General features: G+C 68.2%; 1 protein-coding gene across 1 annotated transcript; it reads right to left on the bottom strand.

Annotated features, from left to right (window-relative positions):
- Positions 1-22,517, bottom strand: PFKL (phosphofructokinase, liver type). Its single transcript, XM_046002435.1, has 22 exons — positions 22,362-22,517; positions 18,796-18,869; positions 16,137-16,214; positions 13,682-13,871; positions 12,928-13,093; positions 12,378-12,422; positions 12,035-12,143; positions 10,036-10,131; positions 9,108-9,200; positions 7,849-7,974; positions 7,182-7,246; positions 6,643-6,706; positions 5,390-5,536; positions 5,001-5,071; positions 4,404-4,491; positions 3,516-3,668; positions 2,042-2,206; positions 1,734-1,795; positions 1,395-1,506; positions 826-925; positions 627-732; positions 1-413 (listed from the first exon to the last, which is right to left on the bottom strand). The coding sequence occupies exons 1-22, from the start codon at positions 22,444-22,446 to the stop codon at positions 266-268; spliced, it is 2,343 nt and encodes a 780-aa protein (XP_045858391.1). The 5' UTR covers positions 22,447-22,517; the 3' UTR covers positions 1-265.
- Positions 22,518-23,236: the final 719 nt, after the last annotated feature.

The following is a 23,236-nucleotide window of genomic DNA, read 5'->3' as shown; positions in this document are numbered from 1 at the left end:
CACAGTCAGGGGGATTTTATTTCTAGAAAAAGCAGCAAGCTCCGCGCTACACAGTGCCCAGCGCACACAGCTGGCCCGGCGAGGCCCACGGGGAGCGGTGACCCCGCACGGGTGCCCCCACGTCCCCCAGGCCAGAAGGTGGGCATCCAGGGGGCTCAGTGCTGTCAAAGAGAGCCTGGCGGGCAGCGGGGGCACAGCCAGGGCCGAGAAGGCCGCAGCCCCCGCCCGCCCGCCCGCGGGCTCCCGGGAGGGACGACAGGCGGCCTCAGAAGCCCTTGTCGATGCTGAGGCTGCGGCGGGTGAGGTGCTCCAGCTCCCCGGACACGTAGTCGGCCATGCTGATGCGGTAGTTGGCCAGCATCTTCAGCATCAGCCGCAGAGTCAGCCACCAGTGCTCCCGGGGCACGCGGTGCCTGCGGGGGGGACGGGGGGACGGGGCTCAGGGGCCGCGGCTGGGACGGCAGCCCCCACGGGGACCCGGCCCCACGGCACGGCCGCCCCCGTCCCTCCCGCATCTGCTCCCGACAGGCCGGCTGGGCGAGGGGGGCACAGGGGTGGCCCCGGGCACGGGGGACGGGGCCACCTGCGGGGTCAGGGCCGCCCCCCGCTCTCTCCGAGGCGCTCACTCGAAGTCCGTGTCCTTCTTGAGCTCGGTGACGGGGCTGAAGGCCACCGCCTTCTTCCGCAGGCCGATGACGCAGGCCGAATCCGGGGCATTGGCAAACACCCGCCCTGGGGACACAGGCTCTGGTTGGCAGCCCCGAACCCCGGGTCCCGGCAGAGGGCAGGGTCGGGCCCAGGGCCACCACCCGTCCCACCACGCACCATTGCGGTAGACCGCCCGCAGCTTCTCCGACATCCAGAGCATGGCCTTCACCCCGAGCTTGGTCCCATAGTTCCGGTCAAAGGGGGTCGGAGCCCCGCCCTGGAAACGCCGCGGGGACGAGGCAGGTGGGCATTGCCTGCAGCCCGGCCCCACTGTGACCCCGGGGGCCCCCCACACTCCACCCCAATTCCCATCTGCTTCCTCGCTCTCCACCCCGAATCTGGCCTGAGAACCGCCTCCAGAGGCTGGCGGGCTCCTCCGGCTGGGCGGCCTGCGGGGGTTCACCCCGGCGAGTGCGTCCTCCCTCAGAGAGGGGAGCCCCTCCGTGGGCTGGGAACCACACAGCTCGGGCTTCTGGCAGGCCCCCAGAAGGCCTAGAAGGGAGGGGACCGGGCCTGCCCCTTCCTGGCAGCGAGGACTCATGGGACGGAGTCTCGCCCTCCTCGTGGCACTGAGGGGAAGCGGCCGGTGGCCGGTGACCAGGGCACCGCATGAGGCCGTGAACAAGGAAAGGCCCCCATCCTGCCATGCCTCTGGGCGGAGGCCGAGCCCCGCCCCCAGCCCGTACCTGCTGCAGGTGCCCCAGGACGTTGGTCCTACAGTCAAACACGCCCTTGCCCTCGGAGGAGTACAGGTTGTACAGGAACTCCGTGGTGTAGTGTTCGTGGCACTTCTCATTCCTGGAAGGAGGGGCCGGGCCGGGTTACACGGGAGGCGGCCGGGGTCTGGTCCCAGACGCTGACCCCCTGCCAGGCCACAGACTGGTTCTGGGAGAGGGCACGGCGCAACCCGGCCAGGCCCGTCCGGCTCGGCTCTGGCCAGCCGCCCCTCCGCAGCCCCGTCGCGAGGCCCACCGTGGCTCGGGCAGACCCCCTCCCGCCCGGACCCCCGCCGGCAGCGGCCTCACCGCAGCACGAGGCCCCGCTGGATATCCGTCTTCATCTTCTCCGTCATGTGCTCCACGTTGGCCTGAGGGGACGGGGGACGTGAAGGGTGAGCGGGGGGTCAGCCGCCGTGTGGCAGGAGATCCCAGCCCGGCCCGCCCTGGAAACTGTGTGATGGGGGCCGTGGGGAGGCCTGCAGCTGCCGGCAAGACCCCAGGGACAGGGCTGGGCCCGGAGGCCACGGCGGCCACAGAGGAGACCCAGGCTGGGGGACCTCACCCAGCCCCACTGCGGGGTGCGTGGCGGGAGACGGGCTGGGGACTCAGCTCACTTTCAAGTCTTGGATGTTGAAAGGGTCCTCGAAGACGTAAGCAGCATCGGCCCCCACGGCGATGCCGGTCACCGTGGCCAGGTAGCCGCAGTAGCCGCCCATGGTCTCCACTATGAACACGCGGCGCTTGGTCCCTGAGGCCGACTGCTTGATGCGGTCACAGCTCTGGGGAACGGGGGTGGTCAGGGTCTTCCCCGGGGCCCCAGGAGGCTCCCCAGAGCACACTGTGGAGGGGCGGAGGCCAGGATGGCCCCATGCCCCGCCGTGTCCAGGGGGTCACAGCCCTCCCATGCACTCTCCACAGGGTGGGTGTCCTATGGAGCAGGGTCCTCAGCCGGGGCCACTGTGCCCCCAGGGAGACAGGACGTGTCAACAGCACCTGCTGGATGCAGCCAGGGGTGCGGCTAAAAGACTCCGACGCTGGGCCTGGGAAACACCCGGCCTTCGCTTTCTTCGTGGTCAGTGGGGAGGTGGGGTCACGGGAGCAGGGGACCCGCACCCCAGCCGCCACAGGGGACCAGGTGACCCGATACCCACATTCTGTAGGTGCCAACAACGATGTGACATAGAATAATTCTTACCCAAAAGTTTCAGTTTGAAAAGGAAACTGTAACATTAAAAAACTGAGAAAAGAGAAACGAGACCAGTAGGTTACTGGGGTCTGAACCATGAGTTTAAACCCCAAGTAAGAGACAACCAGCAAAGTGCAGGAAAATGCTCTCATGTTTGCCAAAGGATCAATAGCCTACATATGTAAAGAGCATTTACAAATAAAAAACTCACCAAGAGAAAAACAAGCAAAAAAATAGGAAAAGGTAATTTTTCCATAAAATCTTCAAACAGGCAATAAACAGAGAAAAAAGTTCACCTTCACCCAAAATCAGAGCTATCAGTTACACAGAATGCCATTCTTGCCGCCGTAGAGGCAAAGAAAACAGGACCATGTCTGGTGCTGGTGAGGAGCCGCGGGCGGCCCACAGCAGTGAGATGGCAGGGGTGGGGTGTAAGCTGGTGGGGTCCCTGGGTCAGCGGACCCTGTAGTCTCGTTTGTTCTCTTTTCTCCTTTCTGTAGTATCACACAGGAGCTGCTCAGCTCAGCCCGAGACCCCCCCAACACAGGTGCTGACCCCAGCGGGCTCGTGGGGGGTCACGGGGAGGGTGAGTCACAGGGAGGCCCCCACGGAGTCCCAGGTGGTCACCCACCCTCCCACATTCCAACCAGGGGCCTGGGCTCTCCCACAGCCACGTGTGGCTGTTCACCAGACAGGGCCACGGCCCCCTCCACACCGGCATGAGCCCCGCCCAGCAGGGTCTGGCCCTGACCCCCTAGGGCCTCGTGCCACAGTGACCCCAGAGCCACAGCCCCGCGGGCCACCCACGAGGGCTCACTTCCCGCCGCCCCTCCCTCCCAGGGCCACACAGTGTCCTCCCGTGTCCTGCCCACGCGGGGGCTGGCGGGGGCGGTGGCGCCTACCTCCATGGCAGCGTTGACCGCGGTGTCGGAGCCCAGGCTGAAGTCAGTGCCGGGGACGTTGTTGCTGATGGTGGCGGGGACCACGCACATGACGATGCACAGCTCCTCGTAGCGTCCGCGGGCCTCCACCAGCTGCAGCACGCCCTCGTAGGCCTGGGGGTGCACGGGCCGGTGCCGGGGGCTCAGGGATGCCCGAGAGGCTGGGCTGCGGCCGCGAGGGGCAGGCGGGTGCCCAGCCTGGGCGTCCCTGGCTCTCCCACCCAGCTGACCCACCGTGTGCCTGGGATGGGGGCCCGGGACCCACCTGCTCCCACCCCCGGGCCACGACCAGGGGGACCCCACCCAGCCGGCCGTGGGGCTGTCAGCCGGAGAAGCTGGACTCCAGGGACAGGAAGGAGGCCTGCCCACCCTGCTGTGGCCCCATCCACCCGGTGCCGGCGTCAGGGGCCTGGGGCCGCTCCGGGAAAGGGCAGGAATGGGCAGGCGTCATTTACGGGGCTGCCTGAGCACCGGGGTACCCCCCGCAGGCAGCTGAGATGCTCAGAACCCCGCCCGGGAGCTGCACAAGGGACCCCAGCTCACAGGCGGGTGAAGGCCAGAGTGGGGAGAGGGAACGGGCGAGGGGGCCATGGGGCTCGCAACCCCGGGCCGCCCCCCAACCCAGGAGCGGCTGCGCCTCCCCCTGCCGCTCCCCTCCGTCCCCCATCCGCCCCCCCCAACCAGCACCCGGGTGCCCGCATCCATCTGCACGTCGCGAAGCCGACATTGAACCCGTGCCCGTGGCCCCTGGAGTGCGGCTGGCCCGGGGACGTCCCCGCACGCGGGGGTTCCAGCAGGGACGACGCTCCGGCGTCCCCGCCCCGACTTGGAGCCCCGGCCGACCCTCACCTCGAAGCCGCCGATGACCAGCAGGGCTTGGATGTTGTGAGTGCGGATGTTATCCACGATCTTCTCCAGGTAGCTCTTGGGCAGCGTCCTGCGGCGCGCAAAAACCAGACGAACGTGGCAGGGCACGCGGGCTGCGGGGACCTGCCAGCGCGGCCGCCGATCGCGGGCGACCGCAGGCCCTGGACATGCTGAGTCCCCACTTAGAGGTGGAAGAGGCTTGGCGCCGGGGGACGTGTGGGGCCCACAGTGGGACAAAGAGGCCTCAGCACCTGCTGGGGGGGAGGGGGCGGCGCTCGTCTCCCGCCACCCGGGAGCCCACTTGCTGCCCGACGGGATGCCCTCCATAGGCGCAGGGCCACCCGGGCGGCTCTCCCTGCGCAGATGACCTCGGTCAGCTCTCAGCCATGGAGGGGCAGGTGGGAGGGCTGCAGCCCGCTCTGGATAGGCCACCGGCCAGAAGTCGGGACTCAGTCCCCGGCCACGGGGCAAGTGTCCCCTTGCAGCCACCCCTCCCCCGAGCCGAGCCTGCTGTCTGCGTTTCCCTCCCCCAGCTGCCCACAGTGGTCAGGGAGCCTGGGCCCTCGGCCAGCAGCTCACCTCTTGGTCCCCAGCATGGAGCCGCCCCGGCCCAGCCAGCCAGCCACGTCGTGCCAACCCACTTCTTGCACCTGTGGGGAAGGGGGGACGTGTGGCCTCAGAACACAGGCCGGGGCGCCCTTCCTCCTCAGGCAACAGGCCCATGCTCAGTGCGAGCCCATCCGTGCAGGACCAGCGGGCTGTGCCGGGCACTGAGTGGGGTCTGGGGCCCCACCGGGGGAGCTAACCCTCTCCTGAGGGCCTGTCCGCCACCTTCCTCGGGGACCCAACCCGGGCTATCGCCCTGACTTTGTACCGTGAGCCCCTAGTCCTTGTTCCCTGTGAGCAAGCTGAGGGCAGGTCACAGGACTCACACACATATGGCCCCGCGCCCGCACGGCCACACCTACCTGACCCTTGGCCAGTCCCTCGAAGCCATCGTGCACGACGTACACCGTGTGGCCCTGGGAGATGCCGGACCGCACGGCCGAGCGCACCGCCGCGTTCATGCCGGCCGCCGGGGCGCCCACGTTCAGGATGGCCAGGGAGAAGTTGGTCTTCGAGAAGGAGAGGGGACAAGAAGGTGAGCACAGGGCTGGGGAGGAACCGGCGGAGCCAGACGGAGGTCAGGGAGAGCGCGGCTCCCGGCACCGGGCCCAGGTCCCACAAGCATCAGGGCCAGACCCAGCGTGGTGAGGGGATGTGCCGGGCCGCAGCCGCAGGCCTCCGCGGGACTGTGGGGGCCCCCAACCAAGCGCGGCGGTGGGGGACAGCGGTGCAGGCGCCGGCCGGCATCAGAGCCTATCTGGAAGCTTCCAGCCATCACCCGCACTCTGGGCTGAGGGCAGCCGGCGCCCCATGTGCGGGGCGAGCAGCACAAACGCGCAGCAGAGCGGGCCGCGGATGTCACGGAAGTTTTCCAGGAGCCGCGTGGAAAGTGCAAAGCAGCACGTGACCCCGACTTTAGGAGCAGGGCTGGCTTACCCCGGCGGACCGGCGCCGCCGCAACCAGCTCCCAGCGGTCAGATTCCTGACCGAGTGTCCGGAGCCTGGCGCGTGCTGGGCACACACAGCCCACCCCACCCGGCAGCGCGTCCCGAGCGCTCCGTGGCCACGTGTGGCCGGCCAGCGGCTCTCCAGGCAGCGTGGCTCTCGTGGGTCCCAGGAACACAGCCCTGCCACCCAGACACGGTCCCCCTGCCGCAGTTCCAGGCGGGGAGTCCACTCGGCTGGAGCGCAGGTGCGGCCGATCCCTGACCAGGCCCGGGACCCCATGGTCTAGGACGGTCTCCACGGGACCCCTTCCTGGTCCCCGGGGCATCAGAACAGGTTTTGAAGAAAGCCCATGTCATGAGGCTATTAGCTCCTTTAGAACGTAAGTGCTGGATCCCTCCTGCCCTGACTTAAACCCGCGGAGCTGACTTAACTTCCTTCAGCTGCTGGCTAAGCAAGCGGCCGAGGTCACCTCCGGGCCCAGACACCGGCTGTCTGGGTCCTGCTGGTCAAGCCTCTCGGCTCACAGCTCAGAACCCAGACAGGAGTGGGTACACGGGCCCCCAGGGTGGACCCGACCCGCAGGCAGAGCCGGGGCAGACCCCGGCAGTGGGCCAGGCTCGCGGAAGCGGCGGCGGTGAGTGACCTAGGGGTGGCCGAACCACCTCACCTTCTCTTTGGAGAGCTTCTGGTGCGCAAGCAGCTTGTAAATGTTCCAGTTGTTCTCAAAGCTCCTGCAAAGGAAGCCAGTCTGCACCATGCAGCCCGCAGCCCTCGGCCATGCCTCTCAGCCAAGCAAGTGCCCTACATCCAGCGGGGAGGGGTGGGCGGCTCGGAGCGGGCAGGAGGCACAGCCGGGAAGTCAGAGCTGCAGGTCCGGTCCCCGGGGCCCCTCCAGGCCTGCCCCCACCGCCTCCTCCTATGGACAGCCCCTGCCAGACCCCCCACCGGGCCGCCCTCTCTCCTCCACCCTGCGGGCAGCTCCTGTCCACCCCATGGCCAGCCTGCTTCCCAGTCACAGGGACCGCTGAGCCTCCGTTCCTGCTGTTCCACTCCACACTGCTTGGCCACACGCTCAGCAGGAAGAGACTCAGGAGAGACGTGCAGCTTCACCTCTGCAGGCACAGCCGTGTGCGACCCACGCAGGGGTGTGCAATGGGCCCGGCGACCAGACAGCCACTCCGGCTCCAGGCCCCGTGAGGCCCTCACCTGCCACGGAGCTGGATGGCCTCGTCGAACCTCTTCTCGTCCATGGCCTTCTGCACCTCCTTTGTCTGAACGGAGACGAGAAACACAGGCTGGAGAACACTGGCACCCGCGCACACGCACGCGCACACGCACGGCGCCCGCCCCGCCCGGTGGGCCTGTCCTGCACCTGCCGGGCAGCGGCCACTGCCAAGACCAGCAGTCGGGAGGGCTGGCTGAGACCAGGTGGTCCCAGCTCTTCCCCATCCTCCTCAGCAACGTGGGGCCCCGCCAGGCCCCCGGGATTCTGCCGCCACCTGCAGACCAGGGCCAGCGTCCCCACTCCCTCTGCTCCCCCGAGCCTCGCCGAGTGTCCCCCCACGTCTGCAGAGTTTACACAGTGGCTCTGGCCACTGCTCTCTCCGGGCCTGTCCCACCTTGGGGACACGCTCCCGCCCCCCTCTCCAACCCGAGGACTGATGCCAGGACAGGAGTGGCCGCAGGTAACAGACAAGCAGCAGGACCCTGAGGCGACCGGGTGGGGAGGGCCTGGGCAGGGAGCTGCTGGGTGGGGCCCCTCAGAGGCCCTGGGGAGGGCCAGGGGGGCTGTGGGCAAGGGGGCGGGCAGCGCAGAGCAGGGCATCTCCCTGGGTCCCCCCGCCTGGCCCGCCCCGGGCAGACCAGCACCTACCACCTGCACACACTCCATGAGGGGCAGCCGTACGGACTGGTTCCCCGACAGGGTGACCACGCAGGCCTGCGTGTCCGGCGTGGCCTCCAGCAGCGCCATGACGGCCTCCATGCCCATCTTGCTGCTCTGAGCGGGGACAGGGGCAGGCGGCTCTCAAGCAGGGGCACCCCCCTCTGCCGAGCCCCATGCACACGACCCTTCTCGGCTCTGGGCCCACACCATGCACCGCGGGTCCCCGCGGCCTCCGCCTCAGGCCCCGCCCCCGACACGCACACACCGGTTGAAGCTTCTAGAACAGGTGGTACCGGAATGACCTCACGCGACCACCACTGAACAAGAGCCCTTGCGGGACTCGGACAGCCCTGCGAGGAAGGCTCGGCCCCACCACAGGCACAGCCTGACGGGAGCCGGGGCAGCTCACTAGGGGGAATTGGGGTCCCCGAGCTCGGGCTCCTCGCCGCCAGGGCTGCCCGCTGTGTGCAGGGGTGGCCCTGGGGGCCCGGGGCAGGACCAGCACAAAATGCTGCTGCTTGCCCTGCCCCCGGGCTGACCCCGGCATCTCGGGTCTTCCACCGGCCCTACACAGCGGCAGCCCAGTCCGTTCTCCTGCGGGGTGGAGGGCAGGCCCGGAGCCGTCCCTGCATCTCTGCCCCCCAGGCTCGGTGGAAGGACAGCCCTGCGGTCCTGAGACCCTCAGGAGGCTCTCCTGACCTCACCCCTGCAGTCTCACAGGGACCCAGCACCCAGCCGGGTGGGTCAGAGTCCCTGCTGCTCCGTGTGGGACTGGGGGGGGGGGGGGGGACACCACACCAGGGCCTCCCGGGAAGGCAGGTGCAGCTCGCCGCGGGCCCCAGGCCCAGTCCCCATTTGGTGGCACAGGATTCCCACTTGGCAGAGGACCGGGGGAAGCCAGCAGGATCAGGACGGATATGGCACTCGGGCCACAGTCCAGGCCTCTGCACCCCAGGGCCTCCCCCAGACCCTAGGAGCTGTGCTGCCGGGCTCAGACCACCCGATGTCAGACCCCAGCAGGGCTGAGGTGTGCGCCTTGCCCTGTGCACCGCCCCTTCCTAGAGACCTGCCAAGCGCCACCGCTGGGGGCCGGCGCCAAGGTGGCTGAGGTGTGGGGTGGCCCCACGTTTCTCACCACACAGAGAAACGGAAGGGCCACGCCTCAGTCCCCGGGAGCAGCGGCAGCGAGGACGGCCCTGCACACTCACCCACCGTGCGCACCGAGGGCCAGAGCCAGCCCCACCTACCAGGATGCGGTCGAACGCCGAAGGGGTCCCTCCCCGCTGCACGTGGCCCAGCACCGTCACGCGCGTGTCGAAGCCCAGCCTCTGGACCACCAGCTGCTCGTTGGGAAAGAGTCGGGGGTCCTTGGGGTCCGTGCCCGCCCCACAGGCCCCCAGCCCCGGTCCTCACTGCTCCCCATCCTTAGGGACGTCGGGGTGTCCATGCCCCCAGGGTCCCCGCAGGGCCAGCTCCGCGCCCACAGTGTGCGTGTGTGCGTGTAGCTGCCGTGTGAGCATCGGCGCTTCCCTCGTGGGTGCGCGTGGCCGTGTCCCCGCGGCCTGTGGCCATGGTCTAGCCCCTCGGGTCAGGCTCCCTCAGGCCTGTGGCTCTGGGCCCCGAGCGCAGACTTGGTGGGGACACAGAAGCTGGACGGCCCATGAAAGGGGGCACAGAGGCTCCTGGGGGCTGTGCCCGCTCCAGAGGCCGCGGGGCCCTGGGGCGGAGTGTAGCAGGCCGCTGGCGGTCATACGGAAGCAGCCCCTCCCCCCTCAAGAGTCAGTTATTTGGCTGTGAGTCCTGCACTGGGTGGGGGTCACCGTCACCAAGGGGCCAGCAGGGGCAAGGGCCCCGTCACGGGGATGTTGCTGGGGGCCTGGACTTAGCCTCCGGGAAGGGGGTGGGTCTGCCCTGCAGGGAACACGTTCTGAACGGAGAGGAGAAGCCGGGGGATGGGTGGCTCCCAGCAGACGCGGGGCCCCGCTCGGCCTTTGGGCCAGCCAACTCGGGGAGCCCCCGGCGTGCCCGCCCCACATCTTGCTATCGTCGGGAACGAGGAAGCACCCTCTGTCCGCGGGCCCCAGCTAGAGCCCTTGGGGACTGGAGATAAAGGGGGGGTCCGCCCCCACCGAGCCCCGCCCATCCCACGTCACCCAACCCCCTCCCCAAACTCACGTCCTTCACGTAGCGGGAGGAGATGGGCTTCCCGTGGCGGTCGATGGCGCCCTCGGCGATGATGATGATGTTGAGTCGGGACCCCCGGCTCCGTGTCTACGGCAGAGAGGCCCCCCGCCGGACCATCAGCCTGCAGACGCCGGCCCCGGCCCGCAGCCACCCACACCTTCCCTGGGGTCCACGCCCCCGGGCCCGCCGTCCACACCAGCAGGGGTGGGGGGGCCTCCTGGGGGTGGGGAGAGGCTGGGGTGCAGGGGGGCGGCAGGGGAGGGCGGCGCCCTCAGAGCCGGGAGCCGGGCAGACGTCGCGGCGGGGACGTGGTACCCGGCTCCAGAGAAAGCGGTCACGACAGGAAGCCGTATGGCACAGCAGCCTCCCCAGGACGCGGGCTGCCAGCGGGGACGGGGGGCGTCTCCAAGCCAACCCTGCCAGCGGCTCACTGGGACCCTGAGGTCACCTCCGAGCCTCAGTTTCCTTATCCTCAGGACGGTGGGACCTCACGGTGCTGGCCACCAGCCAGGGCTTCCTGGAGCGAGACCCTGTCCCCTCCCCCGGCCGTGGAGGGTCACCGGTGGCAGCGAAGGGACCCACAGCTGCCTGCGCCAGCCCTGCGTGGGACGAAGCATCGCAAACCCGGAACCCACCCCCCCCAGGAAAGGCCCCTTCCCAATCGTTCATCTCTTCAACTACGTTCCAAACGTTCGCTCTGGCCCATGAGCCCCTGCTCGCCCCACGGCATCCGAAGAGACTCAGAGAGGAAGAGGGCCAGAGCAGCTCCTATGAGCCCCAGGGTAGTGGGAGGGAGAGGTGGGCGTGGAGGACTGCCCGGAGGAGGTGACCCGGTGCAGGTGAGCTAAGACAGGCCGAGACGGGGCTCCAGGCGGAGCGGAAGTGCCGGGGGCAGGGCGGGGGGGGGTGCCCCTAGCACCTCACAGGTGCGGAATCGGAGGCTCAGGGAAGCCAGGGAGGGCCCAAGGGTCTGACACGGAGCAGGAGACACCTGAGTGCGGGCCACTCCGGAAAGGCCGGCCCCGTGTTCGCCGCGAGGGAGCCGAGCGAGGCCAAGGTCAGCCAGGGACCATGCTACTGAGCCCTGCTCCACAGATCAAGGCCACGGGCCCCGCTGAAGGAAAGGACTCCACACACGGACAGAACATGGCCCTCTGGCCAGGCCCACTCACTGGGCTCCACGTCGCCCTGCCCTTGGCCTCGCTGGGTCTGGGCAGAGATGCGGCACAGGGGCCAGGGGGCAGCGTGAGCAGTGGAAGGGACTGACCCCGCCCCCATCCCGTGGGGAAGGGGACACAGAGCACCACCCCAGGCCCACCCACCTGTCTCCTGAGGGCGACGGAACTGAAGACAGGGCCACGCCCGCAGGCAGCCTCAGTGCTCACCGCAGGGCGCCCCGAGTGTGAACTTCACGGCTCTACCTCAGGGGTCCCCGCACCTCAAGTCCAGACCCCAGCCCCTTGATCTGCAGGTGCCCTCCCCGCCTCAGGGCGCTCCTGGGCACCACGGAGCCCCGGGCTGGCCGAGGGGCCACCCTATGCTCGACCCCTTTGAGGTCCCCAGGGCAAGTGTCTGCCCGCTCTGCGTCAGCACCCTGACTCCACCCCAGGGGCCCAGATACTCCCGGATACTCCGCTTGTTCCCCAGACAAGGGCTCGGCCCCCGGCCACCTCACCTCTCCACCCTCTCCCGCCCCCGCAGCCTGCTTGAGGCCTCACCCGCTGGGGTCACTGCCCATGTCCCGTCCACCCATCTTCAGAAGGCCACCTCCCCCCGCCCAGGCTCAGGGGCCACGGCCCCCAGGAAGCCAGCATGACCGTGACCCGCTCCCGCCCCCTCCCCATGTCAGCGCTGACCCCAAGGAGCTGAGCCTGGGGCAGTGTCCCAAGCTTTATCCTCCTCTGCCTTCTCCGCAGGGGACGCGCCCTGGGGGACACCTGCCCCTGTGCTGACGCCGCGGCTCGAGGCAGGACAAGGCAGCCCCACTCACCTCACCCAGCCGCTCACACATGAAGTTCTCCCAGCCGTCCTCGGGCGGAGCCTCCGGGATGAACAGCCAGTCGGCCCCCGAGGCCAGGGCGGACACCAGAGCCAGGTACCTGGGAGAGCGGAGGGTTGGGTGCTACCGTGGGTGGCGGGGTGTAGCCCAGCACCACGGTCCAAACCCCCGGGCCGGGGAGGTACGGCTCTGAGCCTCGTCCAGCCCCCAGACCGGGACTCACCGCGCCGAGAACTCTCAGCCCTCGGGCAGGAAGCCAGCACCTGCTAACGCCCCTCACCCCGACTCCTGCCCCCCAGCAGCCCGCCCCCCGCTAACCGGGCAGCCCCCTTACCCGCAGTGCCGTCCCATCACCTCCAGCACAAAGGTCCTCTGGTGGCTGTGGACACGGAACAGGGTGGACGGCGTCAGGACGCGCCACGGCGAGCAGTGTGCACGGCCCAGCCCCGCAGAACCAGCCGCGGGGCACGGGAGCAGGGCCGCACTGCCCACGGCCAAGCTGCCCACCGCCCAGCCCTCCCCTGGAAATGCCCCAGAGCCCCAGCAGGCTCAGGAGCCGCCCAAGGACAGATGGCCCGTCCCACACCCAGGGCGGCCGGGTCTCTACCTAAAGCCACCCACGCCTGGGTTCACCTGCCTCTGGGCCGGTTTCCACAGATCTGCCCTCACCGCGCCGGGCCACTCACCGTCCCTGGGCCTGGCCGTCACCATCCCTGGCCAGGAGTCTGCACGTCCCCTGAGGGGTGCACCCCGTCCTGGTGTCGCCAGGCAGCCTGACCAAGGCTGCGTGCAAAGCTGGGCCCTCGCGGACCCCGCAGAGCTGCGGCCTCAGCCCCGGGAGCCGCCTGCCCATTGGGGCGGGGGGGGTGCGCAGCCTCACTCACCTCTGGGCCGTGGTGGTGATGGCGTCGATGACCTCCATGATGCGGTGCAGGGCCGAGTCCGTGCCGATGGTCATGTCGGTGCCGCAGAAGTCGTTGTCGATGGAACCCACCAGCCCCGCGATGCTCAGGTGCGAGTACGTGTGCGCCGTGCTCTCCGAGATCTTGCCTGTGCCCGCAGCCAGCATGAGGCCCCGGCCCCGTGGCACCCACACCAGCCGCCCAGCCGCGGGGCCCCCCGACCCGCGCAGGTCCCCCCCCCCAGTCCCCGGCTCCTGCAGCAGGGGTGTGGCGGTGAACCGCAGAGGCAGGGCCTGGGAGGCCTCCCGGGGAGGCTAGGAAAGGGCACCCTGCTCTCCAGGTCCCGGAAGGGCTGAACACGACCCCAAGCAGTCGGCGTCGGACTGGCAATCTTGGGACTCCACGTCCTCAAGCTGACAAGTCCGGAACCCACGTCCGGGCATCAGTTACGGACAGGCCGCGCACACACAGCCCAGGGTGTCACCCGAGAACGGGGTCCACACCCGGTCGCACAGACGCTGCCTGTGGATCCCCAGCGCCGCGTCCCAGAGGCCTTGGGCTCACACACGGACGTCCTCACGAGTGGCCGGAAGGCCTGCAACGCCGCGACCTTGGGCTGCGCCGGGCCCACTGCTCCCCGCCAGCGGCCGGACGCCTCCCGCACCCTCACGGCCCCGTGGCCTCGTCCCGCCTGCGCCCACCGCCCCCGCCGCTCCGTGCCGGGCCCCAGACCCACCCGCTGCCACCAGCTCCTCCAGCAGGCTGCCCCACTCGCTGCGGAAGATGTTGGCGCCCGTGAGGCTGCCGTCACCGCCGATGACGCACAGGTTGGTGATGCCACGCTGCACCAGGTTGTAGGCCGCCGCCCGCCGGCCCTCCCGAGTGGTGAAGGCCTTGCAGCGCGCGCTGCCGATGACGGTGCCGCCCTGCACAGACGACACGGGCCCTTGGGGTGCGTGGGGACACCGGGGGAGCCCAGGACAGGCAGGTGTGCAGAGATGCGGGTGTGCGGACACACGCGTGCTCACAGAGACGCAGACACACAGACGCGCACAGAGACACACACAGATGTGCACACACAACCACGCACACGTGCAGACACGCAGAGATGCGGGTGTGCACACAGACACACGCACAGAGACACACAGACACACACAACCACGCACACACGTGCACACAGACACGCAGAGATGTGGGTGTGTGCACAGACACGCACAGAGACACACAGACACACGCACAGAGACACACAGACACACACAACCACGCACACGTGCACACAGACACGCAGAGATGCGGGTGTGTACAGACACACGCACAGAGACACACAGACGTGCACAACCACGCACACGTGCACACAGACACGCAGAGATGCGGGTGTGTGCACAGACACGCACAGAGACACACAGACACACGCACAGAGACACACAGACACACACAACCACGCACACGTGCACACAGACACGCAGAGATGCGGGTGTGTGCACAGACACGCACAGAGACACACAGACAGACGCACAGAGACACACAGACACACACAACCACGCACACGTGCACACAGACACGCAGACACATAGACATGCACAACCACACACACGTGCACACAGACACGCAGAGATGCGGGTGTGTACAGACACACGCACAGAGACACACAGACGTGCACAACCACGCACACGTGCACACAGACACGCAGAGAGGCCGGTGTGCGGACACACGCGTGCACACGCAGAGACGCACACACAGACGCGCACATGCACGTGCACACGCACAGCGGCCACGAGCGCAAGGAGCTCCGTCAGCCACAAAAGCATGTCTTCGTCGGTGCGGCCCCGGCCGGCTTGGGTCAGGGGCACCCCCGGGACGTGGCTCAGGGCACCTGCAAGCCCACTGGGTTCCAGCCGGACCCGGAGGGCAGGATGCCCCGTGTCCTACCACGCGGCTCTTGAGACTCGCCAGGCCGGCCCCGGGCCCCAGACTTACGGGGCTGGCGGAGCGGCACCGCCCTGGAGGCAAAGACCAAATCCTTCCTTTGCCCCCCTCGGTGCCTCCGGCGGAGACGGGGATGGCAGAGCACCCCCAGCGGCCTCTGCAAACGCTCAGCTCTCCTCCCAGGAGTGCCTCCGGCCCCCTCTGCCCATCTGTGCCCTCCCGTTCCTCCTTCTCTGTCCTGCCCTCTGTCCCCTCCTCCCTCGACCCCCCTGCTCCCCGCCTCTGTGCTCTGGGCTCCCCTCCACCTGCCTTACCTTTCACGCTGTTCCCATAGCCCAGCTTAGTATGCGGCCTAAAGCCCCGTCCCTAGGGCCGCTCGCTCAGAACAGAGAGGCCACGGGGTCCTCACACACAGGGTTAGGGCAGAGTAAATGGTCCGATCGGGGTCAAAGGCCTAAGGGACGCCCTCCCTAGACCCCTGCGGTGGAGGACAAGGTCTGACCAAGCCACAGCCCCACCCCAGGACATAGCCAGGTTGGCGGCGGCTGGTGGGGGGATGCTCTGGTGAAGCCCAAGAAGGAGGCTCAATCCCGTCCCCGCAGACTGACCACAACAGGGACGGCAAAGTGGCCCCCACAGGCGCCTGGGGGAGCGGGCTCCATCCGGAACGCCCGCCCTGGGCAGGAGGGTGGGCCGTGCCCACCACACTCTTGACCCCCCACCACCCTCACTGACCCCCTGGTGGCTTACAGTGATGACCAGCCACCTGCCACCTGAACACACAGGATCTGCAGCCAGAGGGATGAACAGGTAACGAGTGCCCATACAACCCAGCTCTGGGGGCAGACGAGGTCCCAAGACCTCCTCCGCTCAGGACCCCGGACCATGCGAGGCGCTCTGTCCGCGTCATCTGGAGACACCGGCTTGCCCACTGCCTCGGTGCCCGGGAAAGCCTGGCATGATGACCAAGGGGAGGAGCCGGAACTGGAGGGTGGCAAAGGCCACTCGGGGGCCGTGGCACACCTTTCCCAGCGGGGCCTGTCCTCCCTACCCACCCTTCGCTGAAGACCGAGAGCGACCTCGGAGCAGGGACATCCCAGAGCCATCGTGTCCCCAGGACCCCGTAGCAGCCGCCGGCCAGGTCAGCCTGGAGCCTGCCCGCGGCGGGACAGAGTTTGTGTGCGTTTCTGCCTGTGTGCACGTGTGTGGGTGTGTACACAGCACACGCCCTTGGCCACGACGGGGCCGCCGCGCGCAGGCCTTACCAGCTGGATGATGTTGGAGACGCTGAGCCAGTTGGCCTGCTTGATGTTCTCGCCACCTTCCACGAGGCCCTCATAGCCCTGGAACCAGGGGGACAGGCATGAGCCCAGCACGCACAGCACCACCGGCAGGGAGCAGGGCCCCGGAACATCCTCCCCAGACCCCATCTGACTGGAAGGGTCCTGGCCGCCGAGGCTCCCCAAGCCCAGGGCCCCCCACTGGCCCTTCCAGAAGACCTTCTGCAGGGTTGGCGAGCCTATTTCCTACAGAGCTGACACGCGGCAGAGGCCGGCAGGTGGCCTGCTTGAGGAGCTCCGGAGCCACGTGCGCCAAGTCACCGAGACCAGAAATGTAACCGGCCCAGTGCCCAGCGTCCCTCTGCCCAGGAGCCTCCCACCGAGGAAGCTGCTGTCCTGCCTCCTAGGGGTACCGACGGGCCGCACAAAAGACAGCGCAAGGGTCTGAGAGGCCCACAAGCCACGTGCAAGGGTGTGTGGCCGCTGCTGTGCGCTGGTCAGCCCGCGGCCCCATGGGCTTGTGATCTGTCCATGCGGGGGCCATCTGGGCGGTCTCCAGCTCGAGGTTTACAAACGCTGCTGCTAGAACACACACGTGTCCTGGCTGTGTCCCAGTGGCGCTCTGGGTCTCTAACACCACCCTGTGTGCTCGCGGCCACCGCCCCGCCAAGCGGCAAAGTGGCCGGAGGTTGGGCGCTTGCCCCCGCAGCGCTGGGCCACACTGGTCTCCTTCCCGACGGTGTGGCACTACCCGCAGGTGGCTGTAAGTGAAATTCCCTGCGACGTCAGCTTCCTGGAGGGCCTCTGGGAGGAGGCGGGTTCCAGCTTCTTGCCCATTTCCCCATCACACGGCCTAGCCCCTTCTGAACTGCAGGGTTTCTTCGCAGGGTCTGGACACAGGTCGTGTGCGTTTATAAACCATGGAAAGACACGGCACCACCACGCTGAGAGGAGCAAGGCTGCCTCTTCCCTGCAGTCCTCCGGGTCCCACCAGTGACACAGGGAAGGAGCCACTGTCCTGCCTGGGGCGGGAGCCCAGCTTGGCTCTGCATATCTGCTCCCCCCTCTGCCTCCTCCCCTGGGGCCAGTTCACCCTTCCTGGGCCTGCAGGGGCCTCCCACTCCTGGCGGTGGGGGTGGGGTCAGGAGCCCCCCCCCCGCCCCCGCCAAGAACCAGATGGACAAGGGGGACCCGAGGGACCACCAGGCTGCTTTCTTCCACTTAGGTCAGGTCAGAACCCTCCCCCCGTCCCTCCCCTCCCTCTCCACATCTCCCTCAGGAATTTTCTGCCACTAGGACAGAAGTCAGCCCCTCCCCCCAACCCAGGTACCCAAAAAAGCAAGAAAATGACCTGAAACCCCACAGCTAGCACTGCCCGGGGCAAGCAGCTGCAAACAGGCAGCTCTCGGCCGCGGAAGCCCAGAACCGGGCGCAGAGCCCAAGCTCGGTGCCGGCCCCTGCCCCACTGTGCACCCTGCGTCCCCGGAGACACGGCTGTGGCCAGGCCGCTCAGCTGAAGGCAGTCTAGCCTCGGAAACTTCTAGAATGTCTCTGCATACCTCTACCACTGTGTGCCAACCTGACCCTCCGCCCCGACCCTGCCCCTCTCCAGCCGTCACGCAGCTCCCTGCGTCACCTCCGAGCCCCGAGGTCCGGTGTTGGCTCCTGGGCCAATTCCGACCATCGGGTTTCGGGGCCGTGAAACGTGCCGTCACTCACCATGTGGCAACAGCTTAGGTGCCCTAACACCCGCGCTAGGCCAGAGAAACAGAGGTCACACTCACGGAAGGGAAGGACGTACCTGTCACACGTACACAGGCTCGGGGAGCCCGGGCAGGACCTGCCCTCCCTGTCCATGGAACCCGCCAGCCCCTAGAGACTCTTCCCTGTCCCCTAGAAGGTTCTAGACCATCACCGGTATGCCCCCCCCCCCGCCCAGCTCCTGAGACTGCCAGCCTGGTCTGCAGAGGGAGGCCTGCCCACCTGCTCGCTGGTTCTCGTACTCAGACACCCCCAGACATCCGCACCCGCAGCCCGAAGGCAGGGGAGGGAGGCGGGAAACTCGTTACCGTTTATGTAAAAAGTGAAAACAACGTAACACAACAGCTAAAAAACCGCACAGCAACATGCCGCAAAGGTGTGCGAGCCCGTGCCACGTGTGGGTGTGGACACCCGCAGGCTGGAGGGTGAGCCTCAGACCGAAACAGGGATGGGGGCAAGGCCAAGGGGCAGCGCTCAGCCCAAACAGGACAGAGCGGGAGCGCCGGAGCGCTCCTGTCATTATGGGTACTCGGGACACCGTTTGCCCCGTGCGTGCTGAAGGGTGCAGGAGGGCCGGGGCCCGAGGAGGCAATGAGGACAACGGTGGGACTGGAAAGATGAGTGGGGATGAGGTCCCAGGCCTCCGAGGGCCTCAGCCTCCCTCGATCCTGCTCCTCAAGGGCCACGGCCCCCCCCACCTGCACCCCAGAGCCGGGGCCCAGCCCCTCCCCACCCATCACGTCGTGGCCGGCCTCCACGGCCCCATCCCTGCTCTCTGAACCGTGAGCCACGGTCAGGGGTCCGTCCTCCCCCCCACACGCTGGCCCCGGCGCACAGCTGGCCTAGACCCTCGTGGGGTCCGAGACCCCACCCCATGCCTTACCTCGTAGATGAGGAAGACTTTGGCTCCCACGTAAATGCCCATGCGCGTCACAGCTCTGACAGCCGCGTTCATGCCTGCGAGGGGTCGGGGCAACACGCATCAGCAGAGGTGCACAGGTCGGGAGCCGGGACCCCCTGCGTCTCGGGGGGGCACCGAGCTGGGGGTTCGGGGTCCCACCCCGGGGGGCCTGGCCAGCCGCAGGCGAACCACCGGCGGGCTCTGAGCTCCCGAGCATCAGAAAGAAGGGGCCTCTGGGGTTAAAGCAGGAGAACCAAGCTGGGGACCAGGTGAGTGCGAACATTCTGGACCCTTCATGGCCGCATCCACTCCCACACAGGCCGCAGGGCAGACTGTCCCCACCCCTGAGCCCCGAGCCCCTGCTTCTGGTCCCGGTGAGCTGGGGTAGGCAGGCAGGGCCTCTCGGCTCCAGCGACCTGCAGGAGCACGTGGCTTCCAGGGTCCCTCACCGCATGTGGGCTCCACCTGGGGACCCCGGCGTGAGGACTTCAGGCCCCTGCCCTGGCTACACAAGTCTCTCAGGTCTGCAGCCTGGAAGACAGGGCCCAGGGGGACAGGGCAGGTCACAGGGCTGCACGGAGCACCTGAGCAGGAGCCCAGCACGCAGCCCCGCCCACGTGCAGGCTCAAGGCACGGGGCTCCCAGGAGAGCAGATGGTGCGCTGCCCACTATCCCCATTCTACAGATGAGAAGCCCGAGTCCCAGGGCGAGGGCCGGGGGCCTGCTGGAGCCCCCTCAGAGAAGGCAATGGCAGGATGGAGCCCGACCCCTCCTCGTCCCCACCCAGCAGCCGAGAGTCCTACAGCTGAGGTCCAATGCCAGGGGTTCCAGGGGCAGGGGCACCCAAGACATCGCGGGGGACAGAGCACAGAGGCCACCCGGGACCTGAGCTGGCCACACTCGCCGCTTATGCTCTTGACTTCAGCAAGAGAATCTTACTTCTACAGGAATCATAATGTCTCACGATCCTCCGGGGGGAGAAGCAGAGAAAGACATTGAGGCAGAAGCCCAGCTCCCAGCCTGAGGTAGGGGTGGCGAGGGAGAGGAGATGGCAGGAAATCTCCCCCTGCCCCGCAGCAGCCCCCAGACCCACGCCAGCCCAGGCCTTCCACTCTCTCCTAACTCAGGGCGAGGTCCCTTTGGACCCACGGCGAGCTCAAGGTCCAAGCCCCAGCTCTGGCCCGGGAGGTGAGGACAGAGGGCGCAGGTGGGGACTGTGCGGCGGGAGGGCAGTGGCCAGGGACCCAGGCCCACCGTGGGACTGGAGGGCTCTCTGGTCGCCCCCAGCCGTGTGTGCCACAGGACGGGCCACCCCTGCGGTCGTGATCATCTCCCGAGCCTGCGAGGGGCTTGTCTGGGGCCCCGGAGAGCGGAGGCCCCCGAGCTCCTGCTACCAGCTCAGACCGTGTTCCGGGCGGTGTGATTTTCAGAGCAGGACTGAACACGACCCGGCCAGCTGCCGGGAACGCGGCCCGAGGCCCGGCTTCCCTCGCACACCTCACCGTAAGCTGCTTCTTAAAAGCGCCTTTTGACTTCCCTTTAATCTGCTTTTCTTTCTCAAAATAAACCCTGGCGGCAACCACAAGCCCCAGGCCCCGGGCGGGGTCAGGAGAGCAAGCGGGAAAGCGACAGCGGCCAGACCACCCCAGGACCCAGGACCCGGGACCCTCGACCCTGCGATGGGCGCAGAGACGGCAACCAGACCTCTGTCTGGAGTCCACGTCCTCACGGGATCTTTCCTCCTCCGCTCCCAGAAAACGAATGTGTGAGAAAGTGGCGGCCACACGGGGACACTGGGCTCAGGGAACAACTTTAATTGTGGGCTGGGAAGACGCGCGGTAGGGGGCAGTGGGGTGGGGACCTGGGGGGGACGTGAGGGGCAGGTCCTACTCTTTCTTAGTCTTCTCGTTACTTTCACACCAAGGCCTCCCCTGCCGCCTTCCCTCCACCGGCCAAGGATGCTCTCGTCCCCTCCCCTGTTTCCAGAAGGGGAAACCACGGCCCCTGGGGACGCACTTGGGTCAAGTCAGCACGAAGGTCACGGCCCAACCGTGACCAGGTCTGGCCCTCCACGGCACGAGGCGGGTGCTTTTCCCGTACTCCAACAAATGCAGAATTTAGCATCCGGGGGAAGTGTACCCCAAGGTCCCCACTCCCTGTAGCTTCTGTCAACCCAGCACGCGTCACCAGGTCCCTAACAGCTCGGCCTTTGGGACCCCTAAACCGAGAACCCACCGTCTGGGCCAGATCATGGGGGCAGAGGTGGCAAGAGGGTGAGCCAGCCCAGGGCCTGCCCCCAAGGACTGGGTTCAGCAATTACACTCCGCAAGGCTCTGCTGTGCCCCGAACCAGCCAGCCCCCGCATCTCCCTCGAAGGCCACAGGCAACCCTGGGTCCCTGCCAGACAGAGCACCCGCAGCTCACGCAGGCACCTGTCCCGGCTGGCCGCACCCTCGCGGGCCAGAGCCCTTCCTCCCAGACGCTTCGGCCACCCGCCAGCCATGCCAGGCCCAGAGGGCTGGGGGCAAATTGCAAAAGGGCCCTGTGCAGGGCAGCTCCGGGCAGGGTAGCGGCTAACTCCGCCCTTCTGGGCTCCTGAAGGCCTCCTCTCCCACCTCTTCCCTACTTCCCCAGGAGGAATGGGGAGCCGGGGGCCTGAGAGAGAAGCAGAGAGATGTGTGTCTGCACTGCCTGATCTGGAAGGAGGCAGGCCCGGCCCATCCCCGCGGGGGTCTCCCTTCTGGTCACCCGGGGTCAGGCTGTGCAGTGGGGCTGTGCGGGCTGAGCAAGGCAGGTGCCGCAGCGGCCCCCCAGGCCAGAGGCTGGAGAGCAGCCGTCAGGACCAGACCAGGCCCTGCGGCGGGACCCCTCCCCCCAGCGGAGCAGGCCCCCAGGACGCTGGCTTCCCCCGTGAGGGAGTGAGCACTCGTCTGAGCACGGGAAAGTTCCCCAAGCCCCAGCCAGCGCACCTCCCCCATGCAGCCCGCGTCCCCACCGAGGCCCCAGACAGAAGGGCTGTTCTGGGTCCGCCTGCCAGTCCCAGCCCTGCCAGCCGCAGCCCTGCCGGCCGGGGTGGAGGAGAGGGAAGGGGAGCAGCGTCGGGGGTTCGGGGAAGCCCGGCGGCCCCGGGTAGCGTGTGCGAACCAGGAAGAGCGGGAGCCCGGGCCTGCGGGTGGGGGACCTGCCCCGCCCGGGCACCTCCGCGCATGGTGAGCTCCAGGAAACGGGGTCCTGGCACGTGCGGCCCGGAAAGAGGGGCGGGGGCGCCGATGTGACGCCGCGGCCGCGCAGACACACCCCCGGCGGCCGGGGGCGGGGCGCGGAGGTCGTGGCGCGCGGCACGTCCGCCGGCGGGGAGGGCGCGTCCGGCGGGGAGCGGGGAGGGCGCCGGCGCGGGCAGGGGGACCCGCACGGGGCCGGGGCCGCGGCACCGGGGGCGCAGGCTGGAGCGCAGGGCCGGCGGCCGCGCGCCCCCCGGATCGGGCCGAGGGACAGGCAGACCCCCCCCCCCCGCAGTGTCCCCCGCCCGGCCACGCGCCCGCGCCCACCTTGCGCATCTCCGCCGCTGGTGAGCACGCCGATGGCCTTGCCGGCCCCGGACATTCGCAGCTTCTCCAGGTCCACGGTGGCCATGGCGGCGCCGAGACGGGCCGCGCGCGCTCCTGCCGGGGCCGCGCACTGTCGCCGGGCCCGCCCCGCGCCGCTGTCCCCGCCCCGCGCCACGTGTGAGGTCACCGGCCGGGGGCGCGGGCAGGGGCGGAGAGGGCGGCCGCGAGGCGGTTCCGGGCCCGCTTGGACGACACCGGGCGGCACCGCCACCGCGAGGGATTCTGCGACCTCGGACCGACCCGGCCACGTTGCTTCAATTTAGCAAACGCGGCGCGTGGACGGACAGTCGGCGCGAGAGTCCGGGGGCTAAACCCCCCCTGCCGCCAGGCTTTCCAAGCGCGAACAGACCGTGCGGCCCCTGCCAAGCCCTGCCAAGTACTTGCAGGTCTAGGCCGGGTCTGTGTTAACTTTGCTTTTCAAGAAGTTGGTGGCAGGAGCCCAAGTTGCCCGCGTCCTGTTGAGGCAGCCAGGAAGGGCCTTCAGGCTTCAGCCGGGGCCACGGAGAGTGCATGCTGCTCGGTTAGGGTGCCGGCAGGAAGCCCACAACCAGGCTTCACCCGTTCATTCCTGCTTCAGTAAACATCCGTTGGACCCTTGGAAAACTTGCACACCGTCCCGTGGGGTCAGGACAATGGTCTCTACCTTACGTGGCCCCTGGGTCAATCAGGTGCCGGGTGGAGCCTGTCTTGTGAGTCGGGCCCCCCAAAGGGGGGACCCAGCCTGCAGGAGCCCTGACCCAGGACTGGCAATTGGGAAGGCCCAGACAGCCACCAGGAGTCTTGGGATGCAGGAAACATTGCATTTCCTGAGCGGA

The sequence above is a fragment of the Meles meles genome, chromosome 4 (assembly GCF_922984935.1).
Source record: "Meles meles chromosome 4, mMelMel3.1 paternal haplotype, whole genome shotgun sequence".
NCBI lineage: Eukaryota > Metazoa > Chordata > Mammalia > Carnivora > Mustelidae > Meles > Meles meles.
This window is presented reverse-complemented; position numbering and strand designations above follow the sequence as displayed.

Coding starts and splice junctions, on each gene's coding strand:
- PFKL (XM_046002435.1), bottom strand. CDS start 22,446: ATGGCCACCGTGGACCTGGAGAAGCTGCGAATGTCCGGGGCCGGCAAG. Junction 18,870..22,361: donor CAGCGGCGGAGATGCGCAAG/GTGGGCGCGGGC, acceptor GACCCCTCGCAG/GCATGAACGCGGCTGTCAGA. Junction 16,215..18,795: donor AAGTCTTCCTCATCTACGAG/GTAAGGCATGGG, acceptor CCCTGGTTCCAG/GGCTATGAGGGCCTCGTGGA.